The following is a 25,295-nucleotide window of genomic DNA, read 5'->3' on the forward strand; positions in this document are numbered from 1 at the left end:
GCCTAGTTTCAAGTACCTGTGATGGAGTGATACTGCGAGGAGGCAGGTTCATCCCGAGGGGCGTAGGTCCTGGGAACTGCGGGTGGGAGAGCTGGAAGTTCCTCATGTCACGGTAGACTCCTGGGTAGTCGTGGTAGGAGCCTGAAGGAGAATGCATGAGCTGCACCCCGTGGGAAACCATGACAGGCTGGGAGAGCTGGGGCATGCCAGGTGAAACACCCATTATCCGTGCCTCGCTGTGCGGGGAGGGTGCTAGCTTGACCTCTGCCGGTTTTGGTGTCTCCTTCCCTGGCTGGGGCGTCTTGCTAGCCGGAGGCGTTTTCACAGAGGACTCAGGAGTGCGAGCCTGCCTGCTGTCGGGGTGGTGCTGGTCACCCATTTGTTGGTGCATGATCATGCGGACGTCCCGGGACAGAATAATGTCCTGTTGGGCCATGTTGTACTGGTCGAGACGCATGCCACCGTGGTGCAAGCGGTAGTCCGGCTGCATCACCATCATGTCAGGCTGCATCTGGGTAGAGGGACGGCGTATACCCTGGTGGTAGTGTAGCACATCGTCCTCTCCTGACGGTATGGGCTGCAAGACCATATCCCTTATCCCGGCCGGCTGCGGCGTGCTGGATCTCTGCGTTTGCAGTCCAGAGCGAGGTGAAGAGAGGGTCTCGGATCGGATTCCATAAGGCATTCCAGGGAGTGGGGGCGTGTTCATTCGTACTTCACCCTGTGTAATGTGTCCCAGAGAGACAGACTGTGTAACGCTGTGAGGAGGCATGATGACTGACTGCTCTGGGTGGTGAACACTGGACACATACTGTGGCATGGAGATTCCAGGACCCAGAACCACAGAAGCTGTACTGCTGGGCTGACACACCTTGGAGAAAGGGGAGGGCGAGTGCCCACATGTCCTTGGTGAATGAGGCTCCTGTTTGACCCCACCCAGGTGTGGCAGAGAGCGTTCAGTTGGCGTGCTGGGGCCTGACCCTACGTGATTGCTCGTGAGAGAGGGGTGGTGAGGGCTGAGGCCTGGACTCAGGTTGGTGGGCTGGGCTGGTTTTCCAGGCTCCACCTTTAAGGATACCGGCTCAGTGCAGCCTTTCTTGGTAGCCTGCTGGTGCATCAGGGCTAGAGGGTTGTAGACCAGGACTGGTGGGTTCCCACCAGTCTGGGGCATGATCTTGACAGCAGCAGACTGAGGCCCTGAGTGGTAAGAAGGATCTGATTTCTCTCCTCCAGGGGACTCCTGTTTGACAGCAGAGATGACCCCCTGTGTGTTGTAGGGCTGGCCTGCATGCACCCCGGTAGAGTGAGGCCCATATCCTGTGGGCATCTGTGAGCCCTTGGTTGTGGGTTGCTGGGATGGAGTTAAAGGCTCCTGCTTTATCTGGGACTTGGAGACAGACTGTTGGAACTCAATGTCCACTGCACTGGCAGGGGGAATCTGGCTAATCTTGGCGCTGATCCTCTGTGGGCCCTCTGTCTTCTGTCCCGAGTAGCTGAGCACCACCACACCCTCAGAGGTGTTCACCCTAAGTCCAGAGCCTGTGCTGATGAAGGGTGCACTTTCTACTGGACGTCCCTCCTCTACACCCATCATGCTTGTAGGCCCCATGGGGTATCTGTTATTCTCGTTCATGCTGGCTCTGTACTTCTGCTTGGGGAGGGACATGCTGGGTGCCCTATTCCCCAGTGTAATCCTGGGTGTCTCCTCAGAATCAAAGGGAAGGGGCACATGACTGATGACAGAGATAGCTTTGTGAGAAATGACAGAGCTCACCGGCTTCTCATTAAAGCGCTGTGCCTCAGCTGTAGGGGGTGGCGCAACTGGCTTTTCCTCTGTGGGTAGCGGCTTACTGGCCTCCAATGGGGGAGAGCTGACAGGCTCACTAATGCAGGTAGTGAGCTGCGTGCTAGGTATACCCCCAGAAGTTGCAGACACGTACTTAGGCTCCATGAGGATCTTGCGCAGCGTGCTGGAGCTGGGATCTATATCGGAGGCTTTGGTGTCAGGCGGCATAGGCGCTGGTGCTGCTGCAGCTTGTGGTGCTTGGGGAGGTGGATTGGAAGGTGCTTGCGATTCTTCAGGTCGGTTCAGCCACTCTGGTACAGTGGCCTGGGGTGAGCTGGGCAGTTTGACCTGACGGGGAGGTGGCAAAGTCAGCCTGGCCGGAGGAGTGCTAAGGGAAGAAGTGGCTGACTCAGCCAACTGCCGCAGCTTAAAGAGGGTGGGGCTTTTGTTGCCAGAGTGGTAGGCGTTGTCTCTTAGCTCAGGCTGTTCAACAGGGGTCTCTGTTTCTTTTGGCCTCCTTGCCTCTTGTTTACAGGAAGCCACAGCTCTTGTTGCTGCTGCTGCTGCTGTTGTTGGTGTTGCCACCACTGTTGGCTTTTCCAACTCAACAATGTCCTCAGATACAGGCTCTGCAGGTTTAATGGTGCTGGGCTCTGGTTCAGAAGCGTTTCCATCCAACGGGTCACCTTTCCGATTTGTACTGCCTCTCCGGCTACGGTTCTTCCTGGACTTCTGTCTTTTTTTACTATTCTGGTGTACGTCAGACATCCCAGGTGGGGGAGATTCCTCCTGGGTTGAAACATCACTGGGAGCTGGATCAGAGCTCTTGGTCTCCAAGGGAAGGCTTCCCACCTCCGGCTCTGGCTCCAGTATATTATTGATGGCCAGGTGCGTCTCTGGCTCCGTGGCTTCAGTACGAGGAGGCAAGTCTAGAGGATCTGGGGGTGTAAGTGTGGTGTAGCCACCAGGGGCAGGGAAGCTATCAGCATCTGCAGAGATATCTTCAGCAGTGATGGAGTCAATGGCGGCTGCTAGTTCTGTCTCACTGGCTGGGTTGGCTGGCTTCTCCACCTCATCCTGTACTTCTGGCTCCACCACCATAGGTTGCAACTCGGGCTCCGGTGGTGGTGGCTCCTTGTAGGGAGGCAGTGTAGGCCCCTCAGTCAACTTGGCAATGTTCTCCACGGCCTGCTCAAGCTCCATCTGGCGTGCCAGCAGTGCTGCTGCAGGATCAGCCGGTGGCTCTGTGTCAGAGACTGGCTCTTCTTTCTCTGGGTTCAACTCTGTAACCTCCTTAAGGAAGCCCTGGGGCATAACCTCATCCTTGATGGGTGGTGGCGTAGGTTTCTTAGGTGACGATTCTAGAAGTTCTGGCTCTTCCTCACTTGTTTGAAGGACCCCCTTTACATCATCCACGCTTAACCGGATCTCTAGATTCTTTAGGCTTAGGGACTTGTCATCAGTCAAGGATTTAGCATTGCGAGTAGCCCTCCCTCCTCCTTTTGCCTTCCCTCCCTTTTCAGGGGGAGAGCACTTGTCTATCAGTGCCTCCACTTTCTCCATCCCTTCATTCATATTCTTCTCAGGTTCCATGTCTTTTTTCTCCTCCTCCTCCTCCTCCTCCTGCTGCTGCTGCTGCTGCTGCTGCTTAGGCTCGTCTTCCTTGGCTTTGCTGATCTCTTCCAGTGGCTCCTCTTCAAGTTTTGGTACAGGAGGGGAGTGCTGCTCTAAAGGCTCAATGCCTGCTTCATCTACTGACTCGATGTGAATCTCAGGGGTCTTGTTCTCAGCTTTCCCTCCTTTTCTCCCATGCGCACTTCCTGTTGGTGGTGAGGACTGACTTTGTGCAGATTTCTGTGAGCGTGGTGACCTCCATCCTTCTGCTGGCTTTATTACTTCACTTCCCTCTTTGTTCTCCGGTTCATCAGCATCTGGTTTAATCCCGTCTCCCTTCACAGGGGACACATCCTCACCACGTCGACGGGTTTTGGGTGGTCGGCCACGACGGGGAGTAGTGGGGGTGGTCAGAGTGTCCTGTTGTGGCTCTTTGTCACCTCGTTTACGAGTGGAGCGTGGTGACTCTGCAAGATCCTTTCCCGGTGTCTGTGGGGTATCATCTTCCACAGGGGTGGCATAAACAGATCGCACATTCCTGCGTCTGGTCCTGCTGACTGGAAGGTTGGGCTCAGAGCTTTCAGAGTCTGTGGCATGACTTGGAGATTTTGCAGACGTTTTGGGATCTACGGCTGCTCTGGGTGCCTCTCCCCGGGGTGAAGATGCACGTTTCAGCTTTTCACGGTCAATCCGTTCGCTTTTCCGTGTTGCTGGTTTCTCTGAGCCACTTGCTGGAACAGGCGCAGGTTGTGTTGCTGCCGGTGGAGTTTTTGCTCGCTTGCTCTTAGGCGGTTTCCTAGCAGGGACCACAGGTTCGACTTCCATATCATTGTCAGAATTCTGCGGCTGCGCTTCAGAGGATTCATCAGACCTTTGGGGGGCCTCATTGTCCAAGGTCTCAACCTCAGGCTGCTGAATCTCCTCTTTGTGCTCCTCAGATACCTCCTCTGGCTTTGGTGACACAGGATTTATTAATTCTGGGACCTCAGGCTCTGGATCCAGACTGATCGCCTCATGGGTGAAGGAGGCACCTGGGGTAGGTGGCTTGGTATCCAGGTATGAAGGGTGCTCTGCATTTAAGGTTTCTTCTTCAGGGGCTCTTGCCTCTAGGGCTTCTCCTTTGGGTTCCTGCCTTATTTCTGCCTCATTTAAGCTGGCAGGTTCCATTGGTGCAATGCTGACAGGAACTTGAGGCTGGAGCTGGGGCTGGGGCTGGGGCGTAGCTTTCTCAAGGACTGCTTTTGTTTTCTCCTCTTTTAGGAGTATGGGTGGGACAACAACTGGCAGGGATTCCACAGTCGCCTTTGCCTGCTGTGGTGGCTCCCGCGGTACTGGAAAGATTGGAACAGGACTCACTGGTGTGACAGGTTTGATGTCAGCCTCAGGAGCAGGCTCTGGTGCCCCGGGCTGTTCGCTCTCCTGCCTGTCATCCTCAGTTTCAACCTCCAGCTTCTCTGTATCCCGTGTCCGCTGCTCTTTCTCCTTCTCCTTCTGTTGCATACGAGTAAACTCCATGAAGCGGCTGTGGAAAAGCACCACTGGCTCCTGGATCATCTCACTGCTGTGGAGCCCCTCGGAGGAGGCCTGCCTCCCGTAGAGCCTTCCAGCAAACAGTTCTGTGTCCTCTTCCTTTCTCTCCAAGTGCTGGAGTCGACGCGAGTCCTGCTCAAAGATTGAGCTGTGCAGGAACCGTGAAGCAAACAGCTCTCGTTTCTCCTGCTCTTCTGCCTTTGGCTCCTCCTTCTTGTCATCAAGCTTCCCTTCTGAGTCTGTACGGATCTTTTTCTTCTTCATGTACCAGGATGGAATTGGCCGAGGGGCTGACTCAACTTTCTCTTTGTCCTTGCTGTTGCGGAAGCTGGCGAACCTGGAGTCCCGGTCCAAAAATGACCAGTTCTCCTCCCGTGAAGAGGACAGAGACTTAGCCCTCTCTAGCAGTGCCTTTGTGTCAGGGGTGATGGTCTGATCCAGTGCAAACGAATAGAACTTGTTTCTCTCCAAAGAGCTGGAGAGCTTCAGGTCAGAAAGTCTCTCTTCACGTTCCCTCAGAAAGTAAGAAAGCCTGGATCCCTCCAGGGATGTTGAGGCCTTAGGGGAGTGTGTTTTGTTCTCGCCGTCCTCATCAGAGTCAGACGGTACCTCCCCTGGTTCCAGCTCTCTCAACGAGCGCTTGCGGATGCCCTCCCGCTTAACAATACTGCTTGGGAAGCTGACATCTAATCTAATGGACTCCTGTTTGATGCGGCTACCCCATCGCTGCAGATCTTCCTCGCAGCTCAGGGAGGGTGCCTTCAGTTTGGGTAACTCTGGTGGAGGCTCTCTCCTACTTGGTTCACAAGGATTGAACTTGAGTAAGTCCAGGTGAGTGAAGACTTCCGTTTTAGGAGATTCCTTGGTCTCTTTTACAGTCACCAGCCTGGGGGAGTCTGCAGATCCCTCATCTTCGTGGAAAGGAAAGAGACGCAGCCCTGGTAGGGAGGCGAGGTTTCTTTCAGAGTCCTCGCTTAGCTGACGGGAACTCCTGTAATTGCGCTCTCTCTTGGCACTTAATTCAAAATCAAAGGCTTCCACTTTCTTGCGTTTGCTTGGTGGCGAGTCATCTGTGACATCCTCGGGTGGCTTTCCCACCTCGTGCACTAGGCTGCGTCTTTCAAAATCCTCCACATCTGGCTTGGGACTGTCTGGTTTGTCGGGTTTCTCTTGCTTCTCTGGCTTTGGAGTGTCTACGTCTTGCAGCTGTTGCTGTTTTTTGAGTCTCCTGCTCTGCTCCATCTGCTTGCGGTAGCTTTGCGAGTGGTCAATATCGATAGGCAACTTCTCTTCCCCTTCTCCTTTTTCTTGACCAAGACTCTGCTCACACTCCAGAAGAAATGCTTGCCCTTCCTGGTCTTGCATATCATCCTCCATGCCTAAATCATCAGAAATCATTCGAGAAAGGCCCCCCCTGTGCTGGGCCTTGATCCCTGCAGCTGTTACTTTCCTGCAGGAGAATTCCAGAGGGTCTATAGGGTCTTCAGCTTGCTCACCCAGTCTTGCCTGCAAGTCCAAGCTGAGGCCTAGGCCAATCCCCACAGAAATGCTGCCAGCCTCCTGCCCATCTTTGGGGCTGCATACGGTGACTAACCGTTCCGGTTTGGCTTTCCTGTGCTCTTTCTTGTGCTGTTCCTTCCTTAATATTTTCTTGTCACCTTCTCCCCCACTGCCCATGTCTGACAGCTTCTTCAGACCCAGGCGACCTTCCTCTTCATCTTGGCTACTCCTCTTCAGCTGCCTCTCAGATTTCAGGTTAGCATCTGCAAAACGCCTCTTCCTAGCCTCAAGTCTGTCTATATCCAAGGAGTTTGCTCCTTCCACCCCAGGCTCTGCCTTAACATGTTTCTTGGGCTTGATCTTGGCCTCCTTTTCCACAACTTCCACATGACTGGCAAGCACCTTTTCTTTTGGCACTTTAGTGCGAGGTGGTTCAGGTTTGGGCACCTCTCCTTTGGGCTGCTCCAAGCGGGATAACATAATCTTCTGCTCTGGGGGTGGAGGAGGGGGGGGAGGAGGAGGAGACCTGACACTATCATTCTCTACTTTCAGTCTCTGCTTCTCCGAGCCAGGTTGTTCCAGAACCTTGCCTTCTTTTTCCTTCACCCTAGTAAGTACTACACAGGGAAGCAAGTCAAGGCGGTTCTTGTTGGCCCCATCTTTTTCTGCAGCAAGGGATTTGTTCTTCCTTCGTAGCACAGTGTCTGGACTGGGTTCCCTCTCCGGCTCAGGGTCAGTCTCTGAGGAAGGAATACTTGGAGATTGTGCCTTCACCTTCCGCAACTTCTGCTTTTCCGTTTTGTCCTTTTCTACCTTCTCTTTCCTAGCAGCCCGCTTCTCTTTGTCTACTCTCTCTGCATCGAAGGGTCTATCTTTTTCTGCTTTGTCATTCTTTGGGTAACGCTCTGGCCGCACCTTATCAGGCTTCTCATAGCGGGGTGGGGAGAGGGAGCTACAGCTGCCACTGCGCTCAGAAGACCGACTGTATATGCGCCGTTCAGAGTCACTGGGGAGCCTCTCGGAAGGGGAGGGGGAGGCTGTGGTACTGGTGGTCCGTCGGGGGTGGTTAGGACTCTGGCTGCGCTCTATGGTCCTCCTGGTGTGGTCTCTCTCCCGGTCAGTTTCAAACCGCTCCCTTTCCCTCTCCCGTTCACGCTGCAAGTAGCTATATTTACGGATGTCTTGCTCGTAGGGGTCTCTGAAGTCTCTAAACTCTCGGGGGTCCTCATAGTGGCGCGGATCATAGTAATCTCCCTGGTAAGGATCCCACTCTGCATAGAACTCCCTGCTCCGGGCTGGGTACTCCCGACGAGGGTCTTCAGTGTACGTCCCTGGTGTTCGAGGATTCTCGTAGAATGCACGCTCTGCAGAGAACTCAGTGAAGGGGGGCCGACGCTCATCTCTGTACAGGAGAAAGAGAGAGGTATCAGTGAACGCTGCCATAACCCCCATCCTTGAAACTCAATTATTTGGAAGTATCTTACTACGAGTCCTTGCTTTTCCAAAGCCATTCAAAAGTCTATTCTTAGGCCTATTTCTGGCCTCTCAAGAGGGGTCAGTGTGAAGTAAACTAATTTGTCACAAACTGCCCTTCTATTAGTTAAACAATCCTCATTTCTTTCGAGGATATAGGTTAAGTGTTCAAAGTAGGATTTGTGTAATCACTGCAATCATTTGAGGTGTTTTATCCTTGAACAGATTGACATTGGCCTTTCTGGCTCCCACACCTAGGCGGACTGAGTTTCTTCAACCTACAAGGATCTTTTTAAATTATAAAACACAAGTTCAAATGTAAACATGGAATAAGGCACACCCACCTTCTTTCAGTTAATATTTCATAAAAGTCTCGTATATCCTGTCCAGATGCCTGCATTGAGCGGTAAAAAGCCATCTGACTTTCCTGGTTAGCAAAATCAACCTGCAATGTAAAAAAGTAGGGCATCAGTCACATCATTTCTGATAGATCTTGAAAGTGTTAGAGTTCAATACAGTGTCTCACATATAACCAGAGAAAGAGGAATCACTGACAACAAAAGCAACAAGCATTCCTTTGAAAACATTGTTAAATGGTAGTAGCCTGCATTAAGATTTAAATTGCTACACCACAATGGTTTTCTGTTCATAAATGGTCAAAGTTCCTTAGAAATAGCTTAGAAAAGCAAACACTTTACCATCTAAAAGAGAGACAAATGCAAAGCAATTTGGGGATAATACAGTTCAGATCTATTTTTTAAATAATCACTGTGCAAAATGTAGGGAATCAAAGCCATAAACATCTCTTTGCCACTGTTTTGATGCTGGCCTCGTTTTGATCAGGCATTTTACTTCTAAGAAAATCTCTTAGAACACAGGCTGACTATAAAGATTAAAGTTCCCCTTGGTGTTCAAACCAGTGCATCCGAATTGCTCAGCAATTAACATATTTAAATAGAATATGAAAGCAATTTGATGAGCAAAAGCTATTAGGACGGCTTTGTTTGTACACATCAAGGGCATACAAATCCAACCCCTTACCTTGATTTTATTCCCTCCAATCTTCCAACCTTTAGTTTCCTTTACTGCTGCCTGAGCGTATTCAATGTTGTTGTACAGGACTAAGGCCATTCCCTTCAGCCGGTCAAACACAACCTGTGAAAAGAGAGACACTGACCTGTTAGGACAGTTTATAGCACTGACACAGCACAGAGGAAGACAATGATCAAATACAATTGTGGGCACAGGATAAAGGATGATACTATTTCGACCTGTCTTCTTGATGTCAAGGATTTCAATTAACAATAAAGCATTGAGGGACTAATGGGATTTACCCCAAATGATAATAGTTTTTTTTTTTTTTTAGGATGTAATAATTGGAGAAAAGGTTGTGTAAGTGTTTTATAATGGTTGAGCAATTTGAAATCAAGATATAAAGAAATATATTGGTAGGAATTCAAATATCCCTAGTCTCCAGCTCAGATGAAATGGACCTACCTTGACCACATGTCCATAGCGACAGAAGTGTCGTGTGAGGTACTGCTCTGTGATGTTGGAGGCCAGGCCATCCAGCCACACACAGGTGGTAGGCATGCTCTTTCCAAACCCCAGCTGGAAAAGGAGAAAGCTATTAGAAAAATACAAACTGAAACAAAAAGCACGGCACTGCTAGCTGTGTGTTTTTCTGAAATGTGTACTTACAGCTGGACTATCTAAAACACCCACAGTGGAGGGTCTGCATACCTTGAGCCGGTTGTTTCCCAGGTACTCTCCATCCATCTTCTTGATTGCTTTGCAGACGCTGGCGATGTCACAGTATTGCAGAAAGGCATACTGAGGGGCGCCGTTCACTTTCTTAATGTCAATATCCTGAAAGACATGGATTGATAAAAGGTTTAAACAAATGTTGTGGGGTGAAGTGTCATTAAGAATTATGCGTTGTATTTATTTTAAAAAATAAAATAAATAATGGTTCCAGAGTAGTCATGTGTACTGGACTAGTTACGTCTACCCCATGTCTATGGGTACCCTAGTCTCGCTGGCTACACATCTACTCTTGTTGCTAAGGTTGTACCTACCACAATCTCTCCAAATCGCTGAAAGATGTTCAGCAGGTCATGGTAGCTGGTGGTTTTCTCCAAATTGCCAATGAAGAGCGTTCGGGTAGCTTTCGGGTGAAACTCATCTATCCTCTCGTCCAGTGGTCGAAATTCATTCTCGCTTTCGGTCTCTGAAATAAAATTTCACGAGTTGAACATTGCAACCCCACATTCTCATTCATTGCTGCCGTTGGTGTGTTTTTCCAGGGATGTCCTTCATGTAATGTAGGACTCCTTATCCCACACCACGACATCGTCATCCACAGGGGCTGTTAGTCAATTGCACTTTTGGCTCATATGCCCAACTTAATTCCTACCAATATACTTCCTTAAACCTATTCAAATCAGTTTACGCTGGGGAGTCACTTACCAGGCCCAGTCCAGGCAGTCACTTCTATCTGCATGCCAAAGAACAGCTTGCCCTTGGAGGCGTTGAGTGCCTTTTCTTGGTCCTCCTCCTGTCGAAAGAAGACCAGGCCGTACCTCTCCTCCAAGGCGCCATGGATCTGCACCGATGTCACCTTCCCATACTTCTTAAATTCATGGAAAAGCCCATCCTTCAAGCTAGTGTCTAAAAAGGGTGTAAACAAAATAATTTAAAGCATCAATACTGTGAAAAAACACCAAATATGCAAGTTAAATAAAGTTGCGCTATTCTGCAGTTTCTTGCTGGCTCGTCTGTCCAGAGACACACCTGTTGATCTGACGGGTAGGTTTTGCACCTTGATGCCGAAGCTCTTGCGCGGTTCGTCCTTGTCTAGTGCTGGGGGGGGTTGCGTGGGGGGTGCAGGGACTGCTGCGGACAGGACTGACCGCGCCGGGGACTCATCGCTTGAACTGCTACTGGAATCGCTGCTGCAAAAAACACAAGAGATACCCAGAATTTAAACACACTTTCTCAAAGTCTGCACACTCCTATGCTATTTCCAAGCAAGGAAACAAGCTCCTGAACACCATGTAACTTAACATTTATAGGTGACCTTGGTTTGGGCAATGCAATGGCGTGTAAGGGGTCTTCTAGTGCAAGGAAAAGACTTGGATAAGAACAAATAGCATTTTCTATTCTTTCTGTGTCTCTGTTTAGTTAACTAAGTTGAATGCTCTGCTTTGCTACTGCGGTCTAGACCAAGTGATTTCTGGCTTAAAAAACAAGCTTAAGAAACGAACAGCTGCCAGTTCCATTTTCATTAGCAACTACCTTCTACAGCATTGGAGAAATCGTACGCAACATAGCACTGCTTATAAAAAACTTGACATTTTATCATTACAGGTTAATCCAGTCTTAGAAATGTACCAGTAATTATCTGCAATATATCTCTTCACTAATAGTACAGTTGAGTTTTAATATGCAACAATCTCCCTCTGTTGAAAAGGCTTACAGTTGCTCCCCTGGGCTGCAGTGACAGAGAAGCAAAGCGAAACTGTATATCTACACAAGGCAGCGCTATCTGCCTTGCATAACAATCCAAGAGGCACCGGCTGTGCTGCGTGAGAACCAGAGACCAGCACTGAGCCCGGTGTAGAGATCCACAGCAAGTGGGATCAAATTTCAATGCAGAACGTTACAGATTATGCAGATGTACTTAATTATACATTTGTACACAGAATTCCCTGTCCACTTTTCTAGTCATGGTCTAATCTACTGTAATTGAGTTAGAAAAAAAAAGCTAAACAAGTCCTTCTCTCTTTCTGCAACTAGAGATGGAAACTTCAAAGTAATTTCACATTACTATATCAGCCAGAAGCAAGGAGTGACTGACATGCTGAACTTCTGCATGGAAACACCTCCCCCTCTCTCCCCCCCCAAAAAGATGTACCCACTTCACTTAAATGTTTCCTGGTGGTAGCCGTGCATTCTGCCAACAGTTGCTGTATTGAAGATCTTTTTCAAGCAACAAATACCTATCGATCTACTCAAATAATCATTTTATTTACTCAAGTATTTAAGTACTACAAGACTTCAAGACTATTGGTCTTAGCGAATTGGCTCCGAGAACCACTATAGCAAACTAATCTGGTTAATAAGGGGCGTCTGGACAGATCAGTTCAAAGACTTACTCGGCAGCACTGAATCATCACACTTACACAATTCAGAAAATATAAACAAAACGCAGAGTTGGGGTCAAGTCCATTTTTTCCATTCCAATTCCATTTCTAATCCCAGTTCCCTTTTATACAATTCCTATTTCGTTTTACGTCATAGTTTTACTGAGGTTTATGATATAGGCTTCATCAGGTTACCTGGCAAGTTCATTTAGTTGTATACAGTATTTGTTGTAAAAAGATTGGAATAGGAATTTGAATTGATTAAAAGGGAATTGGGATTAGAAATGGAACGGGAATAGAAAAAATAGAATTGCCCCCAACTCTGAAACAACGCATTAAAAACCATCAGGAGTCTATGAAACTAGATAAAGCTATAACAAAAAAAAAGTTTTGAATGCAACAGGAAACAAAAAAACATCCAGACCTAACTGAAGGGTACCACGGGAAATCTCCAAGTACTAAACATCATTCCAGAAAAGCCTGTTTGTGTTAACTAAACAGAAAGGCAGCAATAGACTTAACTGGACAGGGGCATCAGGAAAATAAATACCCCATCACAAAAAACTAAAATCTAGAACGCCTGGCTCATACACATGTTTTCATTAGAGCCAGACTGATTAATTTTGCAAATTCAAAAGCTCTAGCTATGGGAGTTAATTGAAATCGTTGGATAATTAATGGATGTGGCAACATAAGATGAACACCAGAACGATGCAACAATTTCCAGTATTTATCTATCAGAAGCAGCCCCTGGACGGGAGGGGCTCCCGTGAGTGCCCCACCCTGCGAGAAACCCATTAGGCAATGCTTTAAGCTCCTTAGCTTCACTCTTGTAATGCACAAAATCCTCCTCTTCACACGCAGATGCCTGAGTTAAACCCCCCCGGACACTCAGACACCTGCTGCAGGCACAACAGATTATAGCACAGTAAACAATAAAGTCTATAACAGCCCCCTCCCCCATATTCCCTGCAAAGGGGTTTAACTATTGACAACACCTCAGCCTTCTGCCAAAACACCCTTGGCCTGTAGGGCAGGGATGATTCTTGAGTCACAACACCCTGGGGTTTGAGAAGCCTGGAAATGCATACAGATTAACTACCAAGTGTGAATGGTGTTAGCTGTCTTGCCCTTCCATTGAGAACATCCAAGGGCAAGTCCATCTCACTGAACTGTCGGAGTTGTTCAGGGTAGAACTGAACTTGCAGTTGCAACTACTACAGCTATGGCCAAAGGTTTTGTATCACCCTAGAGAATTAACACATTTTGCTTCATAAAGTCGAAAGCAACTTGCTGAATAATGTTACGTTAACATATACCACTTTGTAGTTTTCCCATATACTTAAATATGATGAAATCTAACATGAAATACTGTACTAATATTATGGCTTCCGGCAGACACTTGCGATATTTTGTAGTTTCTTTGATTACATGATGTTAAATAAAAGATCTAAAATAATGTTCCTATAGTTTTTTTTGGTTTTTTTTTTATTATTGTCTCAAATCCTAAAATTCTAGGTGATGCATCATTTTTGGTCATAACTGTACACTGCCACCTGCACTGCACTGACTGGAACCATAGCAAAGTAGTTTTATTAGTTCAAAAACCTTAACTGAAATCAGGGACGAATACGGATTTACTGCACTAAAAAAAAAAAAAGACAAATGAAGAAAAAAAAGTGCTGTGGATTTGAGATACACTACAGGCTCTCCTCATATCTCTGCTGATAGAATAGAATGTACTGTAGATTTTAGATGTTGCAGCACCAAGGGCAATGAAAAACTATTGAGAGTCTAAACTGATATAAATCAGAAAAACAATTCGTTCCTGTGTAACGCACTGCCTACGCCCCTTTCCTGAAAGACAGAAGGAACTCTCATATCTAATGCCGATTTCCTTTTCCTTTCTCTCTGTCCTCTCCAGGAATCTCAGACTGTCTGTGACAGAGAAAGTTGTCAAAGATTCCTTTTCTCTGCCTTCTCCCACATTCACTGCAGGGTCCTGCCAAACATATCCGGGTTAATTTCAAGACACTTAACGGCTGGCGGGGCCAAGCTGCTCTCCTCCTCCCACCCCCCTCCAATCAAATGATTAAACTCAGACTCCTGCTCAGTCATATGATACACTCTCTCCCCCCACCCCCCACAAACAGGAAGTGGTGCTGATCAGACCAACCCCTGGGAGCTGTTAGCCAGCCAGTCAACTCCAACCAGAAAATTCCTGCTCAGACCAGTTCACAGCAAACAAGCAGCAGTACAGGCAACAGCCTAGCTTTCCTTCCCTGCAACGTCTTTCAAACACACACACACACAGAGCTTGGCTTAACTCCATGTTTTATCAAAAACTGACCCAGGAGATATTTCAAACTAATCTCATGCTTTAATACTAATCTGTATTCTTTCTAAAAAATAAAAGAAACCACTCTCCAAAACTGCAAGCTGCAGAATATGTTTCACAATATGGGGATGCGACGTATCTCTAAGGGACAGGAGAAGGCAAGACAACTGTGGATATAAAGAGGACCCTGGATGCAGATTCTAATGGAAATAACTTAGAACAGGCCAGCACTAACAGGGGGTGTTTCTCTAAAGGTCATAGCAAAAGGATTCTTTTTCTACGTAGAAACCGACGAGCATATTAATCTAGTACAGTATAAAAATAACAATTACCAATATACATTTGAATAATTAAAAAAAAAGAATAGTTGAGCCCGCTGTGCAACATTTTCTCAGGACCTTTTCAAATATGGCTGCCCACACAGCCACATGAAGGGAATTTAAACATCACACAAACAATAGTATTTGTGATTGGGTAACTACGAGCAAATGTCATATCCTGGTATACAAAACACCACAGAACCACCTTCACCCTCCTTCAATTAACTCCAGTCTCCTTGGGGGCTGGGGGATGGTGCAAGCTCAAATTACGATGTTTACTGTAACTGAGATTTGCAGTTCCAGAAGGGTCTCACATAAACGCAGTTTTCACAAGGCTGGACCATAGAGAACCGAGGAAGGAAGTGAGTGAGCGAGCGAGCGAGCAAGTGAGTGAGTGAAAGAAGACAGTGCTGCACTATAAAAATCAATAGCAAGAGGACAACTACACGCTCCACAGCCTCAAGGACACACTAAAACTGCATTTCTATGCGACAATCTCATTACCAAACTATTCCTACATTAAACAATTCATGTATGTTATTACAAAACAAAGGTGTGACCTCTGCATGCAAAAAATCTGGTTCACTTGAAGGTAAAATATAAGGGCTGGTCTAAGAAGCAACAGCAAGCACACTGGTTACATTGCTGAATACATGATATGCTTTAATATGCTAATTTTAACCCAGGCTAAAAATACCCACACATAAATAAACTGCATTGCTGTCGTGTTTGCTGGGGCATGTTCCATATTAGCACAGCTAGACACAGCTGAACCTCTCGCAGAAAACAGCCCCCATCACAGCCCCCATCCCACCCCCCAAAAACATGCAAATTCAACCTGTACTCACACCAACTGAATGTGTGGAAACCTCAAATCACTTTGTAAAAGCAAACAGCCTTTTTTTTTTTTTTTCTATTTTCAAATACATTTCTGGAGCCACAACAGCTGTAAAAAAAACTCAATTAAAAACGCCAGCTGGAGTCCTGTGATGTAATGTACTACCTAGCCAATCTGCTAAGGTTTTTCACCATAAAGCTACAGATATGAGAACTGGAGGCTATTGCTTCTGTCATTATTGATTGCATAACGCTGTCTATATCTAAATGGACGCTATTTCCAATGAAGGGAACTGAAATCGGCTAAAAATAGCATTCAAGTGTGCACCCCACTCAACCAGGCATTGCCCTGCAGTGATCCCAATGCCCAGAGGCACGTGCATTTGAGCTCCTTGCACTGCTTACACACACACACTCAGAGACAATTATGGCTTGAATATCCTTGACCTTTTCAGATTCACATTCTTGGAATTTCCTCGCTCTCCAAATAAAGAAACAATTGTTTTTCTTTAGTTGTGAAACAGTCGGGAGGCACAGTACGTATGAAGTCCTTCTGCTCCTCCATGAACTTGTATATTAAAGCTGTTTATATCAGTATGTAATATTGCTTCGGTCACTAAAAGTCTCAGGCAAGTCCTTGGTGTGATGGGAATTGAAGTGTTAATGTTTGATTCCCCCGTTTTCTGTTTAGTTCAAAAGGAATACAGCGTGTAGTATTACCCAACACAAAACAGACGACCGTGAGAGGCCCAAGTTAGGCAAATACAGTTGATTCTGTTTGGCTCAAACTCTGCTTGAACTTCTCACCCTACCCCCTCTTCACTCTGTCCCACATCCTACTCACAGATTCAGAGAATGAAAGCAGCAGTTAACCCCGCCTTTCTTTCCCAGACTCTTTAAAAAGAGGCCCTTTTTCACTTTCTTCTCTCAAACACTTCACAAGCTGCAGATGCAAGATCTATACAAGCTTAAGTGGCTCAGTTTCTTCAAGCACAATACCTCCAAAAATAGAAGCATTTTAAAAAGGTCTACTGGTAGCTGCCCTTTTAAAAGCCAATTCCCACTGTTATCTACATGCACAGGCACGATAACTTTTAAAATGAATACCAGATTCCTTTGACTTTGAAGCAGGAGGGACAGTATTCATATTTTAAGTTCTAGTAAATGCACTAGTATTTTTGCATACTAATACTTTCAGAAAATGGTTGAGTATTCCAACAGTTGGATTTTTAGCGTACTTGGAGGACTCTGCTGCCAGCTAGAGTGGATTACCACTGTACTGAGGCTGACAGTGTGAAAAGATTTATCCAGTGTACGCACTATTTAATTTTTTTAAGATCCTAATTATGTAGTTTAAAACCGCTGCAAAGAGCTGCATGGTGCCAAGGTAGACCTTGCGTTCCAGCTCAAGCACCCAGAATGGTTTAGCTTCTACTTTTAGTAGAAAAATGAAAATCCATATAGTGTTTTGTTAAACCTTTTTTGGTAAAGACAGCAGTGCTTCAAAAACCATGGAATCCACTCTTAGAGAAGGAGATAAAATGCCTTTCATTTATTTCTACCGTATCCAATTTGTCCAGTTGGAGTATCCAGAAGCAGGTTGGATAAGTACTTAAACCATATCATATACAGCTGTAGCCAAAAGTTTTGCATCACCTACAATTTTAGGATTGAGACATTTAAAATATATATATATATATATATATATATATTATATATATATATATATATATATATATATATTTTTTTTAGCTCAAAGAGCCAACTGCCCTTAACGTTTCGATATGTTGTACATATCTTTCTCAAGGGAGCCTGTGTTTGAATCAAAACATTGGAGGTACTTATAGGTTTGACAGCATGACAACTACTTGTTATTGTTTACATTCAAATCCATGATTTATTCTTACATGAGATAGATATATAGATATATATACACACACACACACACACATATACATATATATATACATATATATATATATATATACATATATACATATATACATATATACATATATATATATATATATATATATATATATATATATATATATATATGAACATAATTTAGTTATTTAATTTATCATGTATTCAAAGAAACTGCAAAACAAAACTACCGGAAGCCATAACAGTAACATAGCCTTTCATGTTAAATTTCAAAAAGTCACATTTTTCAATTGGTCAGTTTTTCGTTACGTATATGGAAAAGCGGTACGTAATTCAATGTCAGCGTAACATTATTCAGCAAGTTTCGTTCGACTTTATGAAGCAAATTTAGTTAATTCTGTAGGATGATGCAAAACTTTTGGCCAGGGCTTTATGTACAAAAGCATCAATAAATAATAAAACAAAGGAAAAGTAAACAGATCATCCTAACCCACAGTGCATTACACTGCCCACACTGCGGTGGTGTACCTGTCGCTGCTGGTGCTGCTGCTGCTGCTGACCGAGTCGGAGCTGGAAGATCGGCTGCGGGAGCCGCTGCCACTGGGGGAGCGTGTGGGGCGTGCAGGCTGGCTGGTCAGGCGCTGTGGGGAGGGGTTTCGGGACTGGGAGGAATGCGGGGACCGGCTACGGCTGTGCTGGTAGCCCCGCTCTGTCCTGCGGCCGCGCACATCGCGGCTCAGCTCGTCACGATACAGGTCTCTGTGCACCACGCTGGCTAGTGTGAAGGGAGGCTCTCGGGGGCGTGGCTCATACCGGGGCTCAGGCGTCTCGAAGCGGCTGGGGCTGCGACTGCGGGAGCCGTAATACACCCCGCTCGTAGAGCCGCTGCTGCCGGCGCCGCCACCGCCACCTGAACCAGAGCCGCCACTGCCGCCCCCTCCACCGCCACGCAGCGGCAGAGTCCGATCTTGATCCGGACGGTAGTAATCCGGATCGTAATGTCGCGTGCGTTCAAATCCCGCAGTCCCCCTCTCATGGTGTCCATAGGCACTGTGTTCATAAGTACGATCCCTTGTTTCGGACGTCCTGGGGGTGCAGAAAGGAAATGGAGAGAAAGAGAAAAAAAACAATTAATGACAAATCTAGGAAAATGCAATCATACTGTATTGAATTGGACAGAAATAAAGACTCCTGTTGCATGGCAGATGCATGGAGGTATAGGTCTCACAGTAAAACCTGGAATGGCTCTACCTCCAAACCAAATCTCTGTCAATCATCCTAAATTGGACCACATGAACTACAGCTCAGATAAAGTGTGGCTTTGTGATTTCTATGTTATATATAGATTACACACACAGATACGCAATTGTGCCTGGATTGCTATTTCATTTCTCTTCATCACAACAAAGCCTGTGAGGCTGTCAGGAGACATAAAAACGCTTTCATTTATGTGCTGGAAGCTATAAAGTTTGGAGGGAAAGGGCCAGTGGCACTGGAACAATTTTTAAAGTGGGGGTGCTGAAAGCCATTAAAACAAAACTGTAACCCCTGTATATGATGGAAGCCATGCAAAGTGGAAAGGGCCACACCTTTACTATTGTGGGTTCATACAATATAGTTAGCTATATTATGTTGACCATGCTTACCACCACGTGACAGGTGTTTCATTCAAGCACTGAGAAAAAACAGAGAAGCCGTGGGACAAATTTCCTTTCCACATGAAGCAATGAAGAGCAACTTGCAGTCTGTGAATATTTGTAATATTAAATTAAAACCGTATCAGCGTGTAGAGAGATATGAATTATCCTTTAAGCTTGATCGTCCTTTTGAAATCGAGCGAATGCAGAGTTTTAAAAATCAGGGCAGTTCAAGGAGAACTGCAGAAATCTAATAAGAAATCTCAGCACCTGCTAGTTATGAATAGTGGTAGTGCGCTTTAGGATGAATTCAGTAGTTTGCTAAGATATAACCTCTTGAGATCCTGATTTAGAGCTCCACTGTTCAGCTGGCTTATGCTGCAACCAGGGTTGATAACTTTAAAGCAATGTGCTACTGCCCTTTTACATCTCTCTGCTGAGGGATTCGCTGGATACAGTAATTAAACCAGTTAAGGTTTCCCTAGTGCTTTTCCATGAACAGATCTTGGACTATACAGGCTTGTACTGGAACACACAGGTATGGCTTTCTGGGTGATCATTCCCAGGACGTTCTTGTAAACGAGTCGCTATCTCTCACTGGACAGACACAGAACAACCAGGTTTGTGCCTATCCTCAATAACTGATTTCAATCCAATGTCATCCAGAAATTACAGCAGCAGAAAAACACCTTCTGAAGAGCAACAATCTACCTGAAGCTGCCTTGATTAACAAAAAAAACCTTAACCCTGGTTCAAGGATCGTCATCTTTGTTGGCACCAGGAGACATTAAAAGTTACCAACAAGGAAGGAGGAAATTGGTTTAGCATCAATGAGATTAAAACATTTCCTTTTTTCCTTTTTTTTTGGGGGGGGGGTTCACAAGTAAACAAGGGAAAATGACTGCACTGCAACTGAAAAACAAACTGACGAGAGCTTAAGATAAATTTATGAAGACACTTAGTTAGTTCAGAAGGTACTGGACAGCCACCCAGGTATTAGTGTTACATTTAGAAATAAGGTTTAGACTGATTCAAAACCGATTATTCTGAATTACAAGGGATTCATCTTCAAGATTCTCTGCTTTCATCCCTTTGTTGCTCACGCTAACCTGAAGCCCAATATTGCCTTAAAAAATAAAACATCCCTAATTGCTACACTGTCTCCATCAATTTATGTGCTTGTCTCTGTGACTAGGATCTCCTCAGCTTAGTCTCCAGCAGCCTTCCAAGACTGAACTTTAATAATAAAAATACCTAGCCAGTGACCCTTTAAAATGCCAAAGCCGACACCAAGCCAGAGAGACAGCTAACTTTTCCCAAGCCCCACCACGCCCCCAATCCAACACCTCCCAACTTTTCTATTGCATTTCAGGACTTCAAGGAGAAAGGAAGTGGGGCTTGTACCGTGCAGCCAGCAGCCAGCAATACAGACACAGAAGACACTTAATAAAAGCTTCCTGGGATCTGATCATGGCTGGCACTTATTTGGTGCTCTGGACTGATCACATGCAGCCGATGATGCCTGAAGGCCGCTAGTGGTTTTACTACATCAATATTACCCAGCTAATGGCTGCAAACCGAAAACTGACCTAAACAGCTGGAAAAAGCGAGCTGTCTCTTAGGCGTTACTGTTATCAGCTGAGAAAACACAAATTAGAGTCCAGATCCATAAAAGGGCAAAGAAGAAGAGGAGACAGGTAACAGGAGGCAGAAGCTATACGACTGCTATAGTCTAAAGCCTACAGTGCTGCTCTTCTGTATTCTACTAATGCTTGATACTACAGGTTAGTGGAAAGAGAACAATAGATAGAGATATAGATAGAAAGAAAGGAAGGTTTGACTTGGGTAAGGAGAAGAGGGGCTAAAATACACAGGGCAGGGCATACCAACCTTTTCCGAGTGTGGGAACACGACCCAATTAAAATCTAGGGAGACAGAATTGTGTGAACCAAAAAAAAAATAATCCCCCCGATTTTGGGCCTCCACATTGGGCCATGGTCACAGGATTTACTTAGCGGATGAAGGACCAACAAGAAGAAAAAAAAAAAAGAAAAAGAAAAATTCTGGAAGAAAAGCAAATAAAAAACATAGATCCGCAAGAGGGTCACTGACGAGTTTCCCGTCCGGTAAAGCCTTCCTTGGTTTTTCCCAATCGAGTGCAATACAATCCACATCTGGGAGTCTCTCTCTCAATCCATACAGTAAATCTTCCCCAAAACAATCTTCCAGCCATCAGCAAGTCCTCCCAGTTTTGTTTTGTTTTTTGTTTGTTTTTTTAACAATACATTTTTGCAGCCCTGTCATCTTACCATTAACAATGCATAAAAAAAACCTGCCATGTCCTTTTGTTCAATAATAATAATAATTTCTTGGTTTTGTATTATTGTACGACGTTCTAAGCAAGCGTTCCCCGTCACCTTAAATCCAGTCTGCTTCACGTGGAATTCAGATACAAGTACAATCCCAGGGGATCAATCCACTTTATTCCAACGTTTCAAGGCGAATCAATACTATATATAGAGATCCAGCATGAGTAATCCAAACTGGGAAGCCAAGTACATCCAATAGGGAGCAACGTTAGATTGGTGGTCTTCTTCGCTCTTCTGTACACTGCACACATATTCCATGGTTTGGTTATATGATCCACAGTGCTGAAGCTGGTTACTGTATTATGTCCGTGTCATTCGTAAAAAGACTGATTCCAGTTCTCTCTCTTTGGAAGTGTAAATGCTGAATTCTCCAAGGCCAGGAAGCTCCCAAGAATTAGCAGGAGAGCAAACCGGAGCCTGGTAATCCCACATGCCAGCTTCTACCCGCTGCGCCACACCCATACTCCACCTGCTCATGGACCACCATACATCCAAGGAGATCCAAGGAGATCCAAGGATATCCAGAAAAAACACGAAAGCTCAGGTGCAGCAATAATACAAAATAATAATAATAATAATAATAATAATAATAATAATAATAATTATTCCAAAAGTCAATGTGTGCAGCAGTGTACTTCCAATCTCCCGACTCATCGATCCAAATCATCTGCGCCATATATCCAAGACTTGGCCCATACTGGTTTTCTGAATCCCTCATTTTTTATTCAACCCACAGAAGGAAAAGCACAGAATTCCCAATATATAAATATATGTATTTATTATTACTTAATTTTTTTTTTTTGTATTTCAAATTTTTACATCCATCTGGGGGCCCTACAATTGAGTTTTCTGTTTTATTGTTTTTTTTCACCACACCAAAAACCAAACACCCTGCCTAGAAAAATCTTGGCACTTACCCATCGAGTCTTCGCTCATAGCGTCCTTCCCGGCCATGGAGTGATGCCGGGGGCCCATAGGCGGCCCCCCCACCACCACCTCTGAACCCAGAAACCTCTCTAGTACGAGATCCTATGGAAACTGTATCATCCAAGCCTCGTGCTGCACTTGGAATGGTGCCCGGCTCATTGTAATCCGTCCGCAGGTCTCTGTCTCCCATTTTGTTGACTGAATTGTGTGCCTTCTGGGCACTTTTGATGTCCACAAAATCCACAAACGCCGCCACTCCTCCCTCAGAGCCCCTCTTGGGCAGGATTTTGACACTTTCCACACGTCCATATCTGCCAGAAGGAAAAAAACAAACAAAAGCCACAGGGAGAAATTGATCAATACAACAGTTAGAAACAGACCAGTTGTTTTCTTTTTTTCCCCCTCCCACTAACCCCCACAAACCAGCAGTTCTTAGGATATTAGTTCCCCACACAATCGGTGCCAGAACCCATGCAAGAGGGCGATAAATGTTTAACTAGGGCAGTTCCTTATGCAAGGCTTTGAAACAAAGCAGAGTCCATACAAACATCCACTCCTCAAGAGACAGAGACAGCTCGTTAACTAAACTGACTCATCTCTCTGGCTCCCACACCTCATTGTGATCCGTGTTTCCGCAATTCTAAAATAATTCAGTATGTCCAATTACAGGCAGGCACCTAATTTTAACTGCATGTCAATAAACAGATGGAGAATCCTGCATTGTAAGCAAAGGAGGAAACCTTTTCAGAGATTCTGAATGCTCTTAAAAGAAACATGTCACTAGTTGGTCTGTTATTCTTGCAGCAATGAACCAACTGCATCCAAAACTCCTGTACAGTAGCTGTTACTATGACTTCTTACAGACACATACTGTATTTTAGTCTGTGTAAATAATTCCCACATGTTTCCATGGCTCGCAACAGTGTTTTTCCTGGGTGTCGCTCACTGGTATATTCTTAAATGGCACAGGTAAATCGTCCCTACTGATGAAGGCAATGTTATTTCTGCATACCAATGTAAGAACAAATATCCACTGGCATTCCAGCATCAACAATCTGTGCTACTTTAGTTTCCCAGACCGTGGTTTGTAATCCCAGACAGCATTTCCTGTAAAACACTGGGGGTAGGTTACAAAAACCTGGCAGGGATCATTTGGAACATTTTTAAACTGCAATGTAATAACACAGAGATGTGTATGAAAAAGGACACACAATTGCATCCACTGCAAGCATGAACCAGAGGAGGGCTCTCAAATCACATTATACATTACTCTATACAGTAGCTTTAAAACGTGTGCAAAATGTAAGCCTATACCTAAATGCAATCCAGGCTGCAGGCATATTTAGGAGGCTAGGAGTGTACAATGATACTATGGAGAAGACTTTTGTTCCTCATCAAACTGGTTTAATAAAATCGATCCCCAGTAACCACAGAGCCCAGAGCTATTATTGCTATTTACGGGGAAAAAAAAGAAGAAAAAAAAAAAAAGTCAATTTCAGCAGTTCCCTTTCCCCCTCCATCGTTTTCATTGGGTTGCATAAATCAATTACTTTCATCTTCTGGAGGCCTCCTCAGTTTGAAGGTTTTCAGTGCACCAAAACAACTGCTTTGTTAGCTCCAGAACCTTGACCTGTTCATTGCTTGCATAGGAGCTGCTCTGTCTCAATAAGCCCTCTACAGTTAAATAAAAGATTCAGTGAACTTTGCACCACAGAGATGAAAGGTTAATGAAAGGGACGGCACACAGATTACTTTAATCTCAAACACACCTTTACCCCAAAGACACTCCAGCTCAAACAAGTCAAACAAGTTCCTTCAGGATCCTCAACACCAAGCTAAATCATCTGGTCAGTCTCCTGAGCCACTCCCAATCAAAAACCCATCAATTACTAACTACTCAAATACAGTAATACTGTGGTTTTGACCTGCATCATATCAATTATTTATATATCAATATGTGTATTATCGACCGCATTTCACCATGTCATTTAAAAGATGGAGATGACCCGTTATCTTCAAAACCTGATGAGGGCACAGACGTGCTGAAACGCATTGTTTGTTTTTGTTCTTTTGTGCATATATGACTTTTTACTTGTATGTATGTATGTATGTATGTATGTATGTATACACACACACAAGTTTACTGCACTGTGTTTACTTTTCTTTTTAAAACAGCTGAAGGGCTTTTGCCCGAAATGTCCTGAAAATAAAAGATGTTTTAATCTTTTAAACTTTGTGTACATTAAAAAAAAACTAATATATATAATTACACATACAAACTAATGCACACCTTCAATGTTTCATAGTGCCACTAGAGGTCCTAGGGTTCTGATGCATTGTCTTTTGTTTTAAACTTCTTCAGAAAAGCACACCAGCAGGCAGCTATTTCAATTCACTAAAGCAGACAACTATGGAACAACTAGTGAAACTTGAATGTAAAAAAAATAAATAAAAAAAACCTCTAATTGGCTGTGCAATTAATATGGAGATGCTATAGTTAGTTAACAAAACTCCTGTTGAAGTAAACCAAATCAGCATTCGCTAATTGTATCCTAGAAGGGGTTTGAACTTAGGGTGCTGCTCAAATAGGCATGCATCATCATAGAATTGTTTTAACAATCCACTATTTACGCAAACAAAAGTAATTCTGCTCATGAACTTTGCCTGGTTAGTCATGTACAGCTGTTCATTGCACAAGTGCCTGTCAACACAGTTTCTGTACAATGGAACGCTATTGTGCTATGGGACACCACAACATACTTGCAAAACAGTGTCTGTCCAATTCTAAAAAGGGATTTCACATTATACTCCCAGCTCGTGCAGCCAATGGAAACACGCCAGCCCTCAGGCAGATTAAACCTAGCTGTTTGTCATCATGGTGTTTCTGCTGATAAGTCATTAGACCAGTTCTAAAACTCCCTAGACTTGTCGT

The 25,295-nt window shown here is 45.1% G+C and overlaps 1 protein-coding gene across 2 annotated transcripts in view; it reads right to left on the reverse strand.

Annotated features, from left to right (window-relative positions):
- Positions 1 to 25,295, reverse strand: part of LOC131701835 (msx2-interacting protein-like) — a 39,999-nt gene that overhangs the window by 3,764 nt on the left and 10,940 nt on the right. Inside the window, exons 2-11 of one of the 2 annotated variants that reach the window (XM_059002160.1) lie at positions 22,354 to 22,674; positions 17,959 to 18,516; positions 10,697 to 10,854; positions 10,373 to 10,573; positions 9,982 to 10,133; positions 9,647 to 9,772; positions 9,401 to 9,514; positions 8,945 to 9,058; positions 8,248 to 8,348; positions 17 to 7,832 (exon numbers count right to left, since the gene is read on the reverse strand). In XM_059002160.1, coding sequence (XP_058858143.1) covers positions 17 to 7,832; positions 8,248 to 8,348; positions 8,945 to 9,058; positions 9,401 to 9,514; positions 9,647 to 9,772; positions 9,982 to 10,133; positions 10,373 to 10,573; positions 10,697 to 10,854; positions 17,959 to 18,516; positions 22,354 to 22,674 — 9,661 coding nt within the window. Of the gene's footprint in view, positions 1 to 16; positions 7,833 to 8,247; positions 8,349 to 8,944; positions 9,059 to 9,400; positions 9,515 to 9,646; positions 9,773 to 9,981; positions 10,134 to 10,372; positions 10,574 to 10,696; positions 10,858 to 17,958; positions 18,517 to 22,353; positions 22,675 to 25,295 lie in introns of both variants that reach the window. The other variant, XM_059002159.1, reaches the window with a different exon arrangement.

This window comes from Acipenser ruthenus, chromosome 27 (assembly GCF_902713425.1).
Source record: "Acipenser ruthenus chromosome 27, fAciRut3.2 maternal haplotype, whole genome shotgun sequence".
NCBI classification, from domain to species: domain Eukaryota; kingdom Metazoa; phylum Chordata; class Actinopteri; order Acipenseriformes; family Acipenseridae; genus Acipenser; species Acipenser ruthenus.